At 43.0% G+C, this 21,195-nt stretch overlaps 1 protein-coding gene across 1 annotated transcript in view; it reads right to left on the bottom strand.

The window, feature by feature from the left end:
- The window catches only part of NRXN1 (neurexin 1), a 1,819,236-nt gene that overhangs the window by 11,802 nt on the left and 1,786,239 nt on the right, over positions 1-21,195 (bottom strand). Inside the window, 1 exon segment of the mRNA XM_033938516.1 lies at positions 8,342-8,423. Coding sequence (XP_033794407.1) covers positions 8,342-8,423 — 82 coding nt within the window.

The following is a 21,195-nucleotide window of genomic DNA, read 5'->3' as shown; positions in this document are numbered from 1 at the left end:
GCATTTAGGCCAAGAAAGCCCCGGCCTAAATAGGGAGCGCCTAAAGTTGGAAGCCTAGCGATGCCTAAGTTTGCTTAGGTGGCGTTAGGCATAATTCCATAAAGTGCGCCTAAGTTCTATGAATCGCACTAAGCTAATTCTTAGGCACCATCCATTGTGGCAGGGAACGTGCTGAAGGCACAGAAGAGCCCAGAGATAATAAGCCAGTTCCTAAACCTAGATCAGCCGGAAGCTCGAAGTTATAATGCCATTGTACAGGTCCATGGTGAGACCTCATCTGGAATATTGTGTTCAGTTTTGGAGGCCACATTATCAAAAGGAGGTGCTGAGAATGGAGTCGGTTCAGCGAATGGCCACTAGGATGGTCTCAGGCCTCAAGGATCTCCCATATGAAGAACGTCTAGGTAAGTTGCAGCTATACTCTCTCGAGGAACGCAGAGAGAGGGGAGACATGATAGAGACGTTCAAATATGTTACTGGCCATATTGAGGTGGAAGAAGACATCTTTTTCCTTACAGAACCTACGGCAACAAGAGGGCATCCGTTAAAAATCAAGGGTGGGAGATTTCATGGTGATATTAGGAAGTATTTCTTCACTGAAAGGGTGGTTGATCGTTGGAATAATCTTCCACTTCAGGTAATTGAGGCCAGCAACGTGCTCGATTGTAAGAAAAAAATGGGATAAGCATGTGGGTTCACTTCAAGGAAGTGCTTAGGGGGGAGGGTTCTTAGAGTGGGCAGACTTGTTGGGCCGATGGCCCTTTTCTGCTGTCATATTCTATGTTTCTATCTAAAACTTCTTTTTCAAAGCCAGAACTGCCACTAGTGTCAAGGGTGCCTAAAGCTAATGCCTGTTGATCTTTCCCTAGACGAGCCTCCAGCAAGATGAAAGTGGCTCCTGAAACTGCACCTAACCCTAGAACAGGGGTTCCAAACCTGGGATCCGTGGATGGCTTTCCGGGGGTCCATGAATGTCCGATAAAAATTAACATTTATATTCACTATATAGCCCGGTACTGTTTTTGTCTTGCAGATAACGAGAGAGTAGATGTAACAGTCATAGTGGATCTGTGTTAATTTGCACAAGAGGATTGTATTTCATAATTATAATGAGTGGCCATTACTTTTTGCGTAAAAAGGAGTAGTATTTTTTTAGATTGTTTACTTTAAAGTTTAATACTTTGTGTATGTCATATATGTATGAGACAATCAAATCTCGATAAATAAAGTGCATTAGGTTCATTGCGTGCAAAGTTGTGTTTATGGGAATATTTCTGGGGAAGGGGGTCCATAGCTTTCATCAGATTCTTAAAGGGGTCCGTGACTCAAAAAAGGTTAAGAATTGCTGCCCTAGAAACATTAAATAGAAGGAAAGCATAGGTAAAGGACCTCGGGTTGCTAAGCAGCAAGCAGGCTTAGGCAAAACCTCTGCACTCAGGGTTTCCCAATCAATTAGAGAGCTCCACACACCTGTTAAGGTAGTTACCATAATTCAGTGTGAGAGGGGAGCTGGTAAGAGGAACACAAGCTTTTCTGACAAAAGGAGACCAGAAGCCAAGCTTGTGCCAGAGCTCAAAATTTGCTCCACTAAAGAGAGAAAAGGAGGCCAAACGTAGAACATAATCTTTTCCAGAGAAAGGAAAATGTTAAAATCAGAGGACATAATTTGAGTTTGAGGGGTGGTAGATTCAAAGGCAATGTTAGGAAATTCTACTTTATGGAGAGGGTGGTGGATGCCTGGAATGCGCTCCCAAGAGAGGTGGTGGAGAGTAAAACTGTGACTGAGTTCAAAGGAGCGTGGGATGAACACAGAGGATCTAGAATCAGAAAATAATATTAAAAATTGAACTAAGGCCAGTACTGGGCAGACTTGCACGGTCTGTGTCTGTATATGGCCATTTGGTGGAGGATGGGCTGGGGAGGGCTTCAATGGCTGGGAGGGTGTAGATGGGCTAGAGTAGGTTTTAACGGAGATTTCGGCAGTAGGAACCCAAGCACAGTACCGGGTAGAGCTTTGGATTCTTGCTCAGAAATAGCTAGAAAGAAAAAATTTAAAAAAATTTAAATTGAAACAGGTTGGGCAGACTGGATGGACCATTTGGGTCTTTATCTGCCGTCATCTACTATGTTACTATGTTACTATGCTACAAGAGGTAAACTTTCCTATAGAAACTTATTTTGAAGACCAGATGCCAATACGCTCAGAATTTAGTTCTGTTTTGAGTAAGAAAGAGGAAGCTATGGACTGTGATTAAGTTGTTCAGAGAGCCTAAATGAAGAGGAAATGAAGTGGGATTCGTATGCTTAATAAATGGTGAGAGAATCCTGTTGTGGATAATAGCCCACTTAAGTTAAAGCTGTGTTTTGGGGACTTTAAAAGCTGTTGTGCCCAGGGCAGGATTAATTCGTCGAAGGCCCCCCTACCCCGCCCCACCCCACCCCACCATGCGCCCAGGCGGAAACAGGAAGCTACGTCAGAGGGAAGCTTTGGGCAAGCAGCAACGCTTGCAAAATTACAGTTCCCGTTGCCTTTCTTACCCGCGTTGCTTGCTTGTCTTACTTTCCGTCGAGGGAGGGGCCTGCATTGCTGATCGGGGAGGGCCCACGTTGTTGATCAGGGGGGCACATATTGCCGATTGGGTGGGTCCGCATTGTTGATCGATGCTGGAGGGGCCCATTGCCGTTTGGAAAAAACAATGTTGATGCCCTCCTTCATCAGGCCCCCTGACCATTTCGGGCCTATTGATTAATCCTGCCCTGGTTGTGCCACAGGAAACAAGTGATAGACTAAAGCAGGTTGGTGAAAAGACAAACAGACAAAGTTTGTAGGATTTGTTTGTAGTTTTGAAGTCCAACACTTGAACTGTTTTGAGTTTGCAAAGAATAGGAAAACTGATTATAATGATTTAAAGTGGAGCAGTGCTATTGACTGAAATCAAATCTTTGAAATGTTAACCCCTGAAAGGGAATGGGGTGAGATTACTACAACTAGTCAATTGGGTGGTTTGTTCCCTCATCACTGAGCAAAGCCCTTAGCTAGGCTCAGTGGTGTTCAAGCCAGGGTAGCATACAAATTGCATTAATATAAAGTGAGCAGGGCAAGCAGAAGGAAAGACAATTCACATGGTGAAGACTTTGAGTTGTGTTGGAAGCTCTGGCCAATTTGGGCCAGGACCTAGAGCCAAAGGGTTTGGCAGAAACTGACACATCTTAACAGCAGCACATGTTGATAATTCTACCCCTAAGGTCCTTTCATAAAATATAAAGTTACTATGTGCCTGTAATGCTAGAAATTAGAGAGGAGCAGAAATACAAGGGAAACGCCAGAGACAAAAGATGGAACAAAGCAGAAAACCTGCAAAGTTTACATTCTGTTCAAGCCTCACAAAGAGATATATTTTCTAGAGCCAAGCTAAACTTAACACAGGTATGACCTATTTTTTGTTACAAACAGCAAATTTTATGCACATAGATTCATAATACAGTATTTCTTTTCCAACAGGTGAATCTATAAACATTAAATATCTTGTCTGTTTTTATTTAACTGCCATCAGTCTTCTTACTGTATAAGACTTTGGTGAGACCTCATTTAGAATATTGTATACAATTCTGGAGGTCGCACCTTCAAAAGAGATATAAAAAGGATGGAGTTGGTCCAGAGGAAGGCTGCAAAAATGGTGCGTATGGGGACAGACTTAAAAGATCTCAATCTGTATACTTTGGAGGAAAGGCGGGAGAGGGGAGATATGATAAAGACATTTAAACCCCTACGTGGCGTAAATTCGCATGAGTCGAGTCTCTTTCATTTGAAAGGAAACTCTTCAATGAGAGGGCATAGGACGAAGTTAAGAGGTGATAGGCTCCGGAGTAATCTAAGGAAATACATTTTGACAGAAAGGGTGGTAGATGTGGAACAGTCTCCCAGAAGAGGTAGTGGAGACAGAGACTGTGTCTGAATTCAAAAGAGCCTGGGATAGGCACGTGGGATCTCTCGGCGAGAGAAAGAGAATATAGTTACTGCAGATGGGCAGACTGGATGGGCCATTTAGCCTTTATCTGCCATCATGTTTCTATGTTTCTAAATTGCATTTTGTTTTACAGCTATCAAGGTCTAGGTCAGAAGTTATAATAACCCAAATGACACAATTGGACATGGTTGTCGTTGAAATGCATTTAGAGCGGTTGCATGCCAACTGAGGATTCATGCCAATTATAATCGTTTGGCCTCTGCGGCAAATCGGAGCCTGAGACAAACTTTGATAGACTAAAGACCCCTTAGCTTTGACCACTGGAAATCCTTAATCTTCTCTGAGGTAGAGGCACCTCTAATGAAGGAGGCAACGAAAGGCAATCAGACACAGTGTTAAATGAAACACTGCATGCCCTGGGAATGTATCAGCAGAAACCTTTTTTGTTTAGTGACATAACTTGTTTCATTATTATCAGTGATAAAGCCAAGGCTGTCTACAGCAGGACTGAACTTGTATTTGAAAAACAATGCTATGTTTCATTCCCTAATTGCTAAGCTTTCCATCAGACCAGGTTCTGTTTCTCCGGAGATAGCAGTTTTATCTTTTTTGAAGATCAAATCTCTGCTTCATATACTGGAGTTTGATCATGTATATATTTGTGGCGTAATTCAGTGTCCCCGCAGTTGTTTTGAAAGAACTCCAATCTGTGTTTTGTTTGTTCAGGCCTGTCAATTTCCTCTTACTTCACTGGGTTTCCAGCTCAATCGGAATGAAGGCTGAGGTCTAGCACGAAGACTCTTCGTTCAAACAGTGTAGGGAGTTTTCCCTTCATTGTACATCATCTTCCAATTTAGGGGCTCTTTTTACTAAAGCCTGGTGGGGGTTTTACGTTTATTGCATGTTAATTGCAAAAACTAGCCTTTAGGACAAATGCTGGGAGAATTTATATCGTAAGCTCTACTGAGCAGGGACCATCTGTTAAATATGTTGTTGTACAGCCTGCATATGCCTATCAGCGCTATAGAAATGTTAAATTGTAGTAACAGTAGTAGAGAATCTGCCATACAAAACCCCTACTTTCCTGAAGTGCATGGAGCTACATGCATTGGCAGTGTATGATATTACAACTAGGGGGCATAGGCATCATTTTGGGAGATGACATCAACCCGAGCAGCAGCAGATAGGGACAGCTGCTGCCTGGAATCCCTGAACTACCAATGAAAGACCCCTGGGTGAGTCCAAGGGTGGAGGGAGTTGAGGGAATGGGGGCAGAGTAGAGCTCAGGTGGGTTTTGATGTCAGGGGGATTTGATATGGGGAGGGGGCCAAATGTGGATCAGGTATTGGTAGATAATCAGGAGGGGAGTTAGTTATGTTAGGAGGCATAGAGCGTGAAGAGGGTGTTGAGAGGATCAAAGCAAGTCATAACATTCTGTGGACAAAATGTTTCATGATGTTCCTTCATTCAAACAAATAAGAATGGATGTTTACCACTTACAATTTTACTGTATATATATATATATATACAGTAAAATTGTAAGTATATATATATATACATACTAAATTGTAGTATATATATTTATACTAAAATGATCAATATCAGAGGTTCTCAACATGCAGTACGTGAAACGCTGGTGGAGGGTATATGGCATTGCATGGGTCTCCCGTCCCCTTTCCTGCTCAAGGTGGAGCCACTGTCATCATTCATCACTGCCACTGCCAGGGATCCCATGTGAAACCTCAGCAGACCTCCTTCTTGCCCTCCAGCTGCATGCTCCCCCCCCTCCACAAAGCCTCATGCACGTTCCTAGCATGCCGCTGAAGCCGACCTCAGTACCTTCCCTCTGACATCAGAGGGAAGTCTTCTGGGTCAGCCATGTGCAGCATGCAGGAGCTGCTGCTCATGGCCCTGCGAAGAAGCAAGTGTGGCTGAAGGCAGGAAGAAAGAGCCCTCCTGGATGGCCCTGAAGGGAGTGAGCGAACGAGTTGGGACAAGTAAGCAAGAGAAAGGACATAAACGTGGGACAAAAGAAGAAAGGAGGGGGGAGGGAGCACACTGGAACATGGAAGGGGCACAAACTTGGGACAAAGGCAGGAAGGAAGGAGGAAGGGGGCACGAACTTTGGACATAGAGGGAATAGAGAGGGAGAATTGAGCATGAGTGTGTGAGTAAGAGGGAAAGAGATGATGTACATGGGGAAAGGAAGAAAGAAGAAAATTGTTGGGCATAGGGAGAGAGAGGAGTGAGGTAGAGATGCATGGGAAAGAGACAGATGAGAGAGAGAAATGTTGGATATAGTGGTGGAGAGGGGACAGTGGGAGAGATTGAAAAGGATGTAAAGGGGAGGAATGTTGGACATAGTGGTGGAGGGAATGGAGGGAGAGATGTGGCATGGTGCTGGAAAGAGGTGATAGAAGGTGAAATTTTGGGCATGGGGCTGGTGGTCAGGGGCAAAAGATGCTGCACACTGTCTGGTGAATGAGAGAGGGAGAAATGTTTTTGTGTTTAGTTTTTGTTTTTTGTTTCCCTTTTCGATTTTTAACTGCAGTCGTGTTGGATTTTTTGTTTATTGTTGCCTTTTAGACCACTGGAAGGGGACATAGGAGGAAAGGAGAGAGAGATGCCAGACCAGGGATTGGAATGAGAGGAGGGGAGAGAGAGATGCCAGATTGCAGGAAGGAGAGGAGAGAGATGCCAGACTGTGGAGAGGAGAGAGATGCCAGACTGTGGGAAGGGGGAAAAGGAAGGAGAGAGATGTTGGATCACAGAGAGGGGGAGGAAAGGAGAGAGAGATATGCCAGACTATGGGAGAGGAGATGGGAAGGGAAGACATGGAAAAGTAGATTTTGAGAAGAAAGTAGAACTGAAAAAAAATTGAATGTTAAAAGTTAATGCCAAAGATTTATGTAGAATTTACTAAAGTGCATTCAGGGATATAGAGTTTATAGATACAAAGCCAGAAAAACTATAATAACCATCAAAAAGGAACTGGCCTGTATGAATGGTAAACCTATGAAGGGTGATCAAACAAGTTTATAAAAAAGCTCAGAGATTCGAAACTCTGAAGGGAAGGTTGTGAGGTCTCACTACCTTCCCTTCAGAGTTTCGAATCTCTGAGCTTTTTTATAAACTTGTTTGATCACTCTTCATAGGTTTACCATTCATACAGGCCAGTTCCTTTTAGATGGTTAAAGATTTATGTAGGGCAGAATGTGAAGAAGGAGAGAAAAACAACCAATGGATAAGAAAACCCTGGAAACACAATTATGAACACAGAAGGAAATGCAACCAGAAACTGGGAAAGGATGATTAAGAAAATAAAATCACCAGACCACAAAGGTAGGGAAAATGATTTTATTTTCAATTTAGTGATCAAAATGTGTCAGTTTTGAGAATTTATATCTGCTGTCTATTTTTCTGTAGCAGTTATTGAGGTGACATTGCATATTTTAAAGTCATCTGCCTTGACCTCTTTGAAAAATATCAGAATATAAATCATAATGAAAAATTTATCTGCGTACAGTGTGCTTTGTGTAGTTTAATTTTGTGGTTACCATTATGTATTGTTAATAAGATTATATTTTGTGTATATGAAAAATGAACGGAAGAAATCACATTACAATTAGTGTTATTATGGAGATAGGGTCTGGGGCGGAGCTTGGGCAGGTCTGGGTGGAGCTTGGTCAGGGGTACTTGGTTGATATTTGTTAGATTTAGGGGGTACTTGACTTGAAGAAGTTGAGAAACGCTGATCTACACTGAAGATGCTCAGCTATGGAACTTATTACCTTTTGAGTTAGATTGCATCAGTTACATTACATAGTTCAGGAAACAACTTAAGATTTATTTGTTTGTTCAGGCATATTCTTTAACTCAGTACCATTTGCATTGTTAATGACATGCAACACAACAGTGGCGTGCGGTGAGGGCCTTCAGGGGATTCACCCATCTCCTTGAAGGCCCTGCTCTGAATTTGATTGGTTAAGCAGGCAGAAGCTGCTCAACAATCAAGTTCAGATCAGTGCTCAACCAATCAAACTGCATCAAGCACAAAGTACATCAAGAGAGGAAAAAGCAGGGCTCCAGGGCTGGGGAGTCAATGAATTCCCTGAAAGACCTGACCATACGCCACTGTGCAACAACACATCATTGCAAAGAACCGTCCATCCTATTAAATACATAAAGAAATATGTGACTTTCAGGAACAAAATAGAAGCAAACCTTTGAACACGGAGCAAATATAGGCATCAAAATCTGTATTCACTTTTTTTGAGATAACAATCACATGGAAATACTTGCTCACAAGCAAGCATAGATGAAAGGAAAAAAAAAAGAAAAAAGTAATAAAAAAATTGACTAACCTAACCCACCTGAGCTTGGCTCACACGGATCAATATCCTCGTCGTCATCACTGGGACATTCGGCTGAAGCCACCAGTATGTCATCAGTGCTCTACAAAAAAAAGCAAGGCATGAAGATAAAGACGGACTGATTAAATGTACTCCAACAGAGTCAGAAACTGTGCATTCACAGGATGTTTGAATATAATCTTATTGTTATGTTCATCGGGTTTTTATTCTGCCTTTACCTATTCAGTTCAAGCTCAGATTACAATACAAGAGGTTGGGTCAATTACCCAGGAAGTCACAATGGACAGTTCGACACAGACATTCAATAGGGCTGTTCGTACGGTGAACCGTCAAATGCGCGCACGACAATTGCACCCTGACAATTGTGCGCACGACAAATACGCGCACTGAATTGGGAGGTGCCCCGTCAAATGCGCCCCGGCAATTGCGCTCCCTGATCACAATCCACATCGGATACTATTTTGTCTTTCGTTCCCCAATCACAGTCCACAGCGGACACTATATTGTCTTTTTGATGGGGGGGTGGAGGACCCCCCACTACACTTAAGGTAAGGTTCGCATTATGATTATGGGAACCCTTTACATACGTGGATATCTGGAAGGCCCTGATTTGCTCAGCCTCCTCAGGCTCCTCCCAAGGGCCGGGGCCTGAAGAGTCTGAGCAAATCAGAGCCTTCCAGATATCCACGTATGGCAGATTCACGGGACAAAATTGACAGGGTGCAATTGTTTTGCGTGCAATTGTTTTGCGCGCAATTGACCTGCATGGATTTGTTAATAGGCCGCTAGTATAGATAGTTCAGTACAACTATTAATATAGTTACGTTGTTGCATAAAAATAATCCCTGTGTTTTGTAGCTCAGCACAAACCTATGGCACTATGCATCTGGAAGGAATAATAAAAATAATCATATCAACTGACCTTAGCCATGGCTCGGTCTTTCTGACACAAGGCTATTGTACAAAAATTTAAAGAAAGTGATTTAATCTGGCCACTAAGTCCCATAGCTACTGTGCTTTAGTGCTAAAATACTAAATACTGACAGTGTGAGACGAGATGCAACACTATAGGCTCCTTTTACTAAGCTGCGTTAGGGCATTAATGCGCAGAATAGCGCATGTTAAATTGCCACAAATTGAGCTGGCGTTAGTTTTAGCCACGTAGCGTGGGTTTAGCGCGCTAAAATGCCGCGTGCACTAAAAAACGCTAATGCAGCTTAGTAAAAGGAGCCTATCACTTCTCCACAGAAAAGACCAAAGAGAACTAATGGACTAAAGTACCGTATTTGCCGGCGTATAAGACGACTTTTCAGTACCTTAAAATCCTCCCCAAAGTCGGGGGTCGTCTTATACGCCGGGTACTGTTTAGAGAGCTGCACGGGGACGCCCCTAGGGTCGCGGGGATCCCATGGGGACGCCTCCGAGGGTCGCGGGGCTCCTGCGGGGCTGGATGTACTCAGTCTTCTGGATGTACGCGGCTCTTCTTCTCCCTACCTTCTCTGCTTGCAGCCCAGAGCCGAACGGAAGTCTTCCCGACGTCAGCGCTGACGTCGGAGGGGAGGGAGGGCTTAAACAAAGCTTAAACAAAGCCCTCCCTCCCTCCGACGTCAGCGCTGACGTCGGGAAGACTTCCGTTCGGCTCTGTGCTGCAGGCAGGGCAGATAAGGAGAAGGAGAGTAGCCTCGCGGTTCGAGTGGCTACCAAGGGAGAGGGGCGCCCCGCCCCGCCCCGGTTGCAGCACAGCCGGCCAGGTTCCCTTACTTTTGTGGCACTTCCCCGACCGACCGATAACAGCCCGGGTCCGACAATCCTCCCTGCCCTGTAGCCGCGAATCTAAATTACCTTCTTACAGCAGCTGTAAGAAGGTAATTTAGATTCGCGGCTACAGGGCAGGGAGGATTGTCGGACCCGGGCTGTTATCAGTCGGTCGGGGAAGTGCCACAAAAGTAAGGGGACCTGGCCGGCTGTGCTGCACCCGGGGCGGTAGAGAAGGTGTGCGGAAGAAGGGGTAGTCAGAAGGTAATTTAGATTCGCGGTTAAGGGCAGGGAGGTTTGTCGGACCCGGGCTGTTATCGGTCGGTCGGGGAAGTGCCACAAAAGTAAGGGGACCTGGCCGGCTGTGCTGCACCCGGGGCGGTAGAGAAGGTGTGCGGAAGAAGGGGTAGTCTTATACGGCGAGTATATAACAAAACTCTATATTTTAACTAAAAGTTGGGGGGTCGTCTTATACGCCCAGTCGTCTTATACGCCGGCAAATACGGTATCTTCTGATCAAGATTTCCTATATTTTGTCATGATTTGTTTCATGGGATGTGCATTCATTTGAAATCAATTACACCTCTCCCAACGCATATGCTATAAGGAAGACCTGAGTTTACCATACCAAACATTTTTCTTCTTTTGACTAGGATTCAATGTGCTACAGGAAGATTCTCGATGAGTTTAATGAAGGGGATAGCAAATATAATTTGTTTTAAAAATTTTTTATACCGTCTAATTCCTATGTGGTTTACAATATATCCACGTATATAATGCTTGAAAACAGTACAAAAGAGAGGCAAAACATCAGAATTTAAATTCACAGTTAATCTTCAATTAGGACAAGTCGGACCCTATAAAAAAAAGCATTAACGAGGAATTGTGTTTTGAGGAGTTTTCTGTAAGCTCCTCTGTCGGCACATTTCCTTAATTGCCCTACCAGCAAATTCCATCATTTTACCCCAACAAAAGGTCATTGCACTAGTTTCTGCATATTCTGGAGTAACATTGGCCTTTAACAGAGCAGAAGTTTCAGAGCACAATGATCTTTTGGGCTGATAAATGGTCATATTTCTCTTGAAATACTCTGGAATCGTACCATACAAACATTGATGACAGATAGAAGGGGACAAATCCTTGAGGCAGTATCAATGAAACATGGACCATGTTGATTGCTGGTCCCTGATTGAAAAAAATAAGTTCATCTAACTTTTTAATTGAAGTTTTGTTAAAAAAACCCCGAATAGGTTAATCTACACACATTAATTGGTCAGCCTAGTAGAAGCACTGTTAAGGTCCTCTGCTTGCAACAAGTTCAGGAATTTTAGTAAGGTTTTGAAAGCTACATTGTTTATAGAATAATGCTCTAATGAATTTATAGACTTGGATTTTATATATGCTGTGTGTTGTTTGATAATTATGTATGCATTTTTGTAAGCTGCTTAGGTTTAAGTGGGTTAAAAAAGTAATATATAAATATTAAAAAGTGAATAAATAAGTGAGTTGATGAATAGATGCATGCATTAAACAGATCCAATGACGAATGAGGTGATCCATAAGCTGAAGTAAGGATGTTCATGTGAAACAAGCAACCACTGAGGGTCAATATCTCATAGAGCACCATTAAGTAGATCAAAAATTGGGAGAGGCGTATTTGGTTATTGATATTTCCCTGCTGAGAAACAATTTGAACCATTACAATTCATTCATTTGATATGGCATTTCATGCCATTTTTTTTTTACCCTATATGTCCACTCTGGAAGCGTGCACAATTTTGCAAAATAGTGCAAACATGGACCCGTTATCGAAAAATAGTGTACATTCTTCACAAATAAAGTATGCTTTTACAAAAGTGTACTTACTCTCCTTCCGAAGCATGTGGAATATAGGGTCTGTCCAATAAAGGGCGTTAAGCTCTAAGGCACACTTACCATATATGAAAACTTTCACTGCAAAGTGTGTTAAAGCATTTTGCGCCTAGGCGCCACGTCCAGAATCGTGTCTATATTTTTTTTCTTACAGATGCTTTAAATACAAGCTAGGGTTTTACAGGCCTACATTTAAGGCATTTGACTCGTGCCTACGGAAGCACCTAGGCATGCCTACAAACGCCTGAGGCCACTTCTGGCCTAAGCCTAGGCGTTAGGTGCCATTTATAGAATCAAGGCCTCAGTGCTATTCTGTAATAGGCGCTCATCTTTGACTGCACATTACAGAATAGAATTGAGATTTTCATGCACCATTTACTGAATCTAGTCCATTATATGGTATGTTTTACAAAGTAAAAAAAGATCCCTGGGATGAAAACAAGTCCTTGATTAAAGATTACAGGATGTTGTCTCCGATGTTATAACCTTTTACTTAGCTGCGATAGCGGTTTTAGTGTGTGCTTAGCGCGTGCAGAATTACCGCATGTGCTAGACGCTAACACCAGCACTGAGCTGGCGTTAGTTCTAGCTGCGTAGCGCGAGTTTAGCGCGTGCTAAAATTCTGCGTGCGCTAAAAACGCTATCGCAGCTTAGTAAAAGGAGCCCTAAGATGCAATTGAAAAACCAAACCAGGGCAAATAGTGCTAATGGTGACATCTATATTTCTCTTGCTACTTCTTAGACAGCAGGATGGAATTTGTCAGACAAGCCAAGCTTTCCTACCGTACTGGTTGGCCACTGGATGGGTTGTGTTGGTTGACAGAGGTCTCCATTAGACAGTGGAATTGGCTCAATAACTTCATTCCCTATGGTCGGATTAATAGGACACTGTCGTTCAGGTTTATCTCCCCACATTTGTCTCTTATCAGATCACAGGGAAATGAGTTATTGAGCTTTTTGCATGAACGGTTTAAACAATGCAATGGCACGTCTTTCACTGTTGAAAAGCACTACAATTTGTAATTACGTCAGCTCGCAGGACTTACAGGCTGCAATCTGGAAGAATGTTTTTAGATAAGTCAAGTAGATGAGTACATGACATAGAAGAGAACAAGAGAGGAACATGAAAATTAATTAACATAAAGACTCCAAGTGATCACTGTGCAGTAAAACCACTTTTTTTTTTTTTTTTTTCTAACTCTGACAGTCTGTTAAAATGTAGATTGCTCTAAAGCCCTGAGGTAACAGAAAAAGGACAGATTTGAAAAATGAAATCATAAGTCTGTACCGTGCACTCATTAAAACATATAATTGCTCCCTGCATGTTTTGTTCTCTACCATAGTCTATCAACTTTGATTTAACTTGTACTGCAAGATCTGGCATAGTTTATCCCCACTCATTAAATATGTTTTCTGGTATGAATTGCAATGCATTGTAAATAACAATAGTTACAAACTAATATTTATACATGGAATCACAAAGAAGATGCTGGTAATTACAGGGATATATTTCTCTTAGGGGATTTTGAAAGAATCATTAATCGTGTAGATAAAATTTGAATGATTATAACTAGCAGCAAATCCCCGAGATGCAAATTTATCACTGCAAAGTTTTGCTTACTGTTTTTTCTTATTTTATTAACTACAATTTAAGGCCTTTCTAGTGTATTGCATATAGGCATAGGAGCCAGCTCTGTGAGTGTTTGAGCGCCCCCAATACGGAGCTAATTGGTAAGTTCCATTGGGGGATGCTAGACCCAATGGAACTTACCAAGGAGAGGTAAGTTCCATTGGGTCTAGCATCCCCCAATCATTTTGAAAAGTTGGTTCCTAGGTATTCAAGTACTTTCTCTGACCCTAGTAGACTCACCACTAATGTGTCCATAGGAGAATATTCACGCATTAGCGTTTAGTGCGCGCTAATATTTACCTTGCACTAAAAAGCATAGCGCACCTGAGTAAAAGAGGGGGTCAGAGTCTAAGGTAATTTATAATATTCTGTATTAAGTCTGAGCCCCACCTATTCCCCTCTCCCCATGCATGCTCCCCTTGTGATTACGCACTATCCCCCAGATTTTGTATATGGTGCCTTGAGTTGTATGTGCCTAATTGGTATAGATAATTGGCAATTAAGACCGCACAACTGAGGCTAGTGGCACTAATTAGAAGTTATCGCGCTCAACTTGGAAAGCGTGATTTTACTAAAAGGATGCGCCAGATGCAGTGCGTACCTTTGAAAAGAGGCATGGCCAGGGGTGTTCCTACAAGTTATATGCATTATTGTAGGATATACCTGATCCCCACACAACTTAGGTATGTGTGCACTTTTCATTTTTATTCTCGTTACACCAAGGATTCTGCTTGTTGAACACCTTGGTGTTATGTGTTGTTTGGCTAATCTTTGTGTGGATTGCATTGAATGGCCCCTGAATCAGGTGGACATGCTGAAACACAGGCCATGTCGGGTTCCTTAATAAGTTTGCATTTGTGATTGCTCGGAACTTAAAGGCCCCTTGTGCTTCTTTGTGCTTCCAGTGGAATTTGTTATCGCTATCAAATTGCGTCTTATTCATAAGGCTTTAACACTTGCCTTTAAAGCACTACAATCCGGTCAACCTGACTATTTGAGAAAATTATTAGTTCCTTATAGGCCTGCTCGTAATTTGCGTTCAGTATCTGCTCATCAACTGACTTTGTCTCCAGTTCATTTGGTGCGATTGGCTTCAACATTTAACTTTGCTTTTTATCCATCCGTTCCTAGTTTATGGAAGTCTCTTTCAGTTGTAGTTCATTCTGAGCTTTAGAACATAAGAATAGCCTTACAGGGTCAGACCAATGGTCCATCAAGCTCCGTAGCCCATTCTCACAGTGGCCAATACAGGTCACTAGTACCTGTCCAAAACCCAGAGAGTAGCAAGGTCACTGGTTAAGACTCATCTTTTCGGTCTAGCATTTCCTTGAAAATATTTTCTTCTATCACATATAGTTTGTGAGCAAATATTTATAGAATTGCGCCGATTTAAGAGTTTCTATAAATATTATTTTCTAGAATCGTTTTGCTGTTGAAATGTGTTTATAAACTAGATTAGGAGCATCTCTAATTAATGTCCAACAGTAGTCAGCTAGCATTGATGAATTCCATCTGCCCTGATATCATTGTAGCAATGTCCTGGTGAAACCTTTCCCCATGCTCATCACTAACACTACCAAGATTATTGGGGGGAAAATCCAGATTTGAGTGGAGAAAATGAATTTTTAGTAGACATGTTGCATTTGAGATCACAGAAAGCTTTAGGCATCGTCTCCACCATTTGGACATAGTCTGGTGCCTTCCTATTCCCCAGAAAATTCTCAATTACATTCCTCACGAGTGGTGTCCCACAGGGCTCGGTGCTCGGGCCGCTACTATTTAATATATTCATAAATGATCTAGAAACAGGGACGAAGTGCGAAATAATAAAATTTGCGGACGACACCAAACTATTTAGTGGAGCTCGGACTAAAGAGGACTGCGAAGAATTGCAAAGGGACTTGAACAAACTAGGGGAATGGGCGACGAGATGGCAGATGAAGTTCAACGTTGAGAAATGTAAAGTATTGCATGCGGGAAACAGAAACCCGAGGTACAACTATACGATGGGAGGGATGTTATTGAATGAGAGTACCCAAGAAAGGGACTTGGGGGTAATGGTGGACATGACAATGCAGCCGACGACACAGTGCGCAGTGGCCCCTAAGAAGGCAAACAGAATGCTAGGCATAATCAAGAAGGGTATTACAACCAGAACGAAAGAAGTTATCCTGCTATTGTATCGGGCGATGGTGCGTCCGCATCTAGAGTACTGTGTCCAATTTTGATCGCCGTACCTTAAGAAGGATATGGCGTTACTCGAAAGGGTTCAGAGGAGAGCGACACGTCTGATAAAAGGGATGGAAAACCTTTCATACGCTGAGAGATTGAGAAACTGGGTCTCTTTTCCCTGGAGAAGAGGAGACTTAAAGGGAATATGATAGAGACTTACAAGATCATGAAGGGCATAGAGAGAGTAGAGAGGGACAGATTCTTCAAACTTTCGGAAAATAAAAGAACAAGAGGGCATTCGGAAAAGTTGAAAGGGGACAGATTCAAAACAAATGCTAGGAAGTTCTTCTTTAACGTGTGGTGGAGACCTGGAATGCGCTTCCAGAGGACGTAATAGGGCAGAGTACGGTACTGGGGTTCAAGAAAGGATTGGACAATTTCCTGCTGTAAAAGGGGATAGAGGGGTATAGATAGAGGATTACTGCACAGGTCCTGGACCTGTTGGGCCGCTGCGTGAGCGGACTGCTGGGCATGATGGACCTCAGGTCTGACCCAGCGGAGGCATTGCTTATGTTCTTATGTTTTCAGTGCTATCCACGCACTTTTCTCACGTCCTTGCAAGACTTCATCAAAGGCAAACTGTTTTAATATTTCAGAAATTGTTATAACATTTACTCCAAGCATTAGAAAATATAGCGAGAATGTTAAGTTCTGCATTATAATGCTCTTTTGCCAAAAAATCTGAGGGTTATACTGAAAAATTAAGGTCAGTTTTGAATTCAGTGACCCCCAAATCACTATATAACACCCACTACAATTCATGCCCCCCAAATCTCTGTTGCGCAGTGCAATTAGGTAACAAATCACAGCACAAGCCTTGAGCAGTTTAGGAGCTGGATCTGATATCGAAGCTAAGAGACTGCTGGGAAAAATGGTTAATTTATTGAAATCCCTGAACAGATCTTTTTTACCCCTTACAGATCATCTTACATCATTCGACTGTTGCTCACCTCCATTAGATAGGAAGATGCCTTGAAATCCAGCAGTAAAGGGGCATTAATTTCATTGTTAAAGCCTTTACAGAGTTAATACTACACTTCTCCCTCCTTATTCGCGGTTTCAGCAATCGCGGTTTCGATTATTCACGTTTTTTAGCTTGCTGGCTCCTCCCCCTAAATTACATCAGCTTGCATAGAGAAATCGCTGATTCCCAGCACTTTCTTCACTGTGTTTTGCCTCTCCTTCAAGAACAGGCCAGGCCTCCCACCATGTTATTTGCGATTTCACTATATTCATGATGGTTTTTAATAGAAAACAGCGAATAACATACGAAAAAGTTATTCACGGTTTTTTTTTGTATTTGTGGTTCTGTTAATCCCCTATCACAGCGAATACAGAGGGAGAAGTAAGCGATTCTTTATAACAGAGCTTCTAAATGCATTTATTTTTAGACTTCTAGATCTCTCTGGTTCCACTGAAAGTAGATTGGGATTTGATGAAATGAACCTTCATTTTTCCTACTCGGGGATTTTCTTTCCCTAATTTCTCCCCCCCCTCCCTTCTGAAAATTAGTATTGGAGCCATATAGCCTTGATCCCTTCAAAACGCTATAATTTTGGGTCCTGAGTTTCAACCATCATATATAATAAAATGCTAGAGCGCGCATGTGCTCTCGAAAATTTGTGCGGTGTGGCGCCGTGAGGTGTGCTTCTGTGGCAACATTCTAACCTCACGGCGCATGCGGGGGCTGAAGGCGCACGACTGTGCTCTCTCCCTGCCTTGGCGCGTCACCGCCCACCCTCACTCACCGCTGCCTGCCTACGTCCTCGCCATGTCACCTCACTCGCTGCCGCCGCCGCCGATCCTCTTCAGAGCAGCCTGCGATCGTGGCCGGCTTTAAAGAACTTCGCAGGCCGCTCTCCAACCTCAGTAGCATGCTCCCTCTGACGCACAGGATCGCGTCAGAGGGAACGTGCTACCGAGTTGGAGAGCAGCCTGCGAGGTTCGCTAAAGCCGGCCACCACGATCGCAGACTGCTTTGAAGAGGAGCAGGCCAGTAGACGCCGGGATGGAGGGGAGAGTAAGAAGGGGATCAATACCGGGAGCCAGGGGGAGAGGGAAAGGGAAAGGGGGCTGCTTTGGGGGGGAGGTGTGCTGGGGACAGACAGCTTTGCTCGGGGGGGGGGAGACAGAAGAGGGCCATGGAGAGACAGTTAGGGAGAGGTAAAGGGGGCTGCTTTGGGGGGAGGAGGTGTGTCCTGGGGGCAGACAGCTTTGCTCAGGGGGGGGGGAAGACAGAAGGATACAGACAGCGGCCAAGGAGAGAGAGATAAAGAAACAGACAGACAGACTGACACATCTATTCTAGCACCCGTTAATGTAACGGGCTTAAAGACTAGTCTAGATATAATTCCCATACTATAACCACAAATCCCTTCCAGGAGTTAAAATCATTGCCTTCGTGCCAGTGCCAGCCCAGCTGGTAATGGAAAATCCAAAACAAGAAACGATCTTGGCCCTTTCTTGAAGGTTGAGTGCAGTGCTTTCCTCTCTCTGAAGCACCAGACCAGCAAATAGGTTCTTTCTAAGAAGAAAAGATGGTCATCTTTTAAAGCACTCTGAAATCCTACACCGCAACTGAGTTGACGAAAACTGATATTACTTCTCCTGGATTTCTCATAAAAAGAAAATGCAAAATACAAATAATCGAGACCAATGAGGGTGCTAGCAGAATCCAGCAGGGTATGAAAAACCAGCAAACAGACCATGTGGAAAAAAAATTCAAATATCATTTTAGGGGCAGGATTAACTGAGCAATTTTCTAGCCAAGACTGTGTAATTTAAATTTAATTTACTGTTTATGAAGCTGCTCTTTCTGACTGGCTGCTGAGACAGATGTGAAAAGGAAGCCAGATATGTCACATTAATCAAGCCCAATCTTCCGTGCTTTTTTCCCCCCATTTGCTTATAAACTTTATTTACAATGAGAAAAGCTGCAAAACAAAATACCCCTCCCCCCAAAAAGCAATGCTATTGTTGAAACAAAAGTTTTTAGCATTTTTTTAGCTTGATATAAGCAATACATATATCATAGATAGATATGAGTTCATCTACCTAGATCAGTGTCTTGCAAACTTTGCGAAGCCATGGCGCACTAAACTGGGGGCCAAGGCTCAAGTTGCATCCGTAGGTGAGCGTACGTCGACACGATGATGTCAGTCATCCGTGCATGCGCAAAGGCCCTCCAGACGGGTCCCTGAGCCGCCAATGGGAGGTGCTGGAAGGGAAGAGGCATGGAGAGGCACCGGGAAGGAGTTGAGTCGTTGGAGCTGGCTGACTGCCTACCAGATGTGCTTTTTACCGCGAAAGGCACGTCCTGCAGGGCAGTCAGCCGGCGCCTCTCTTCCTCCTTGGTGTATCGCAACACACCTGGAATCTCGGCACACAGTTTGTGATATACTGACCTAGTGCAAAGTTTACACTGCCAAAATAAAAATGAACGTCCTAATGGAGTGGTAGTGATGGGCCATGCACAATGTGATTTTGGGGGGCTGGATTTTGACATACTACCACTCTCTTTGTTTTGGGAAAGCTGCGGTGTGCCTATGCTTTCAAATGCTGCTTCAAATGACTTCAGAAAAAAGATCAGGCTTTGTACAGCTTCTTAGTTATAAATTCATAAAAGGGTGCCTATTTGAGAGGCCTGATAAGACACCTATATCATGCATATTTTATAAGGAAAATATAGGGACCCTTTTACTAAAACGGACTAAAATATGAGCTTGGCATGTTTTAACACAGAACATAGAAACATAGAATATGACAGCAGAAAAAAGCCGATGGCCCAACAAGGTCTGCCCACTCAAGAACCCTTCTTCCCTGGAGTATCTATCGTTTGAGCATAACTCTGTAGTACTCCCACCTGTTTGTCCCATCGACTCTTGAAGTCGAGCACGCTACTGGCCTCGACCACCTGGCGGGGAAGATCATTTCATTGATCAATCACCCGTTCGGTGAAGAAGTATTTCCTGGTGTCACCATGAAATCTTCCTCTCTTAAGTTTTAGTGGATGCCCTCTTGTCGCCGTGGGGCCCTTCAGAAAAAAGATTTCCTCCTCCACTTTGATGTGATCCATGATGTATTTGAATGTTTCTATCATGTCCCCCCTTTCTCTGCACTCCTCCAGAGAATATAAGTGCAGTCTGATCAGGCGTTCTTCATATGGGATGTCTTTAAGTCCTGAGACCATCCTAGTGCCCATTCTCTGTATCGACTCCATCCTCTTCACATCCTTTTGATAATGTGGCCTCCAAAATTGGACACAGTACTCCAGGTGTGGTCTCACCATGGATCTGTATAACTGTAATATGACTTCCGGCTTTCGGCTGATGAAGCTCCTTCTGATGCAACCCAGCATTTGTCTGGCCTTTGCTGTAGCTTTCTCCACCTGATTAGCAGCTTTCATATCTTCCCGGATGAGAACTCCCAAGTCCCTTTCTGCAGTAGTTCTTGTTAAGTTTTCACCGTTTAAGATGTATGTTTTGCATGGATTTCCACTCCCAAGGTGCATTACTTTACATTTCTTGGCATTGAAGTTTAGTTGCCAAGTACTAGTAGTTGCTAAGCCCACAATTACGGCACCAGTATTTTAATGCTATTTTTTTCCCAGGTACAGTGAAGGGTCATGGGTTTGATATACCACCATTCTGTGGGAACAATCAAAGTGGCTTACATATGTTATATGCAGGTACTTTTTTCTGTCCCTAGTGGGCTCACACTCTAAGTTCTGCAGCTGGGGCAATGAAGGGTTAAGCGACAAGGAGTTGCAGTAGGGATCAAGCTCACTTCCCTAGATTCTCAGCCCACTGCACTTACCATCAGGCTACTCCTCCATCCTGGCGCTACTTTTTCCATTAGCACAGTGTCTCTCAAACTGTGTGCCACGGCAAGTGGTGTGTCCCGATGAGATTCAAAGTATACACCACAATAGATGACATGTATGTCGCGTACGCAGGAGTCTATCAATGTCATGACCACCTGTGTGCGTAAGGATACAACCGCCCAGACAAGCAACATTCTATGACCTGATTGATCCTTGAAAATAATAATAATAATAATAACTTTATTTTTGTATACCGCCATACAAGTTTCAAGTTTCAAGTTTCAAGTTTAATTTTATTTGATGTATCGCTTATTACAAACTAAGCGATTAACAAAGTATAACAATCATCGTTAAATTATATAATATTGAACACTAAAGGGGTAAAATAACGGTAAAATAATATTTCTTTAACTAATAGGAATTTAACACACAAAACAATATTGACAGACTATGACACATATGGAATAAACATAAGGAATTAAAGTTACAACAATATTTTCCCTAAAAAGGGAGAAAGAGAGGTCTGAAAGGGGAGGGAAAAAA

This window comes from Geotrypetes seraphini, chromosome 3 (genome assembly GCF_902459505.1).
Source record: "Geotrypetes seraphini chromosome 3, aGeoSer1.1, whole genome shotgun sequence".
In the NCBI taxonomy this organism is placed as follows: domain Eukaryota; kingdom Metazoa; phylum Chordata; class Amphibia; order Gymnophiona; family Dermophiidae; genus Geotrypetes; species Geotrypetes seraphini.
The sequence above is the reverse complement of the archived record's forward strand: the minus strand, read 5'-3'. Positions and strand labels throughout refer to the sequence as shown.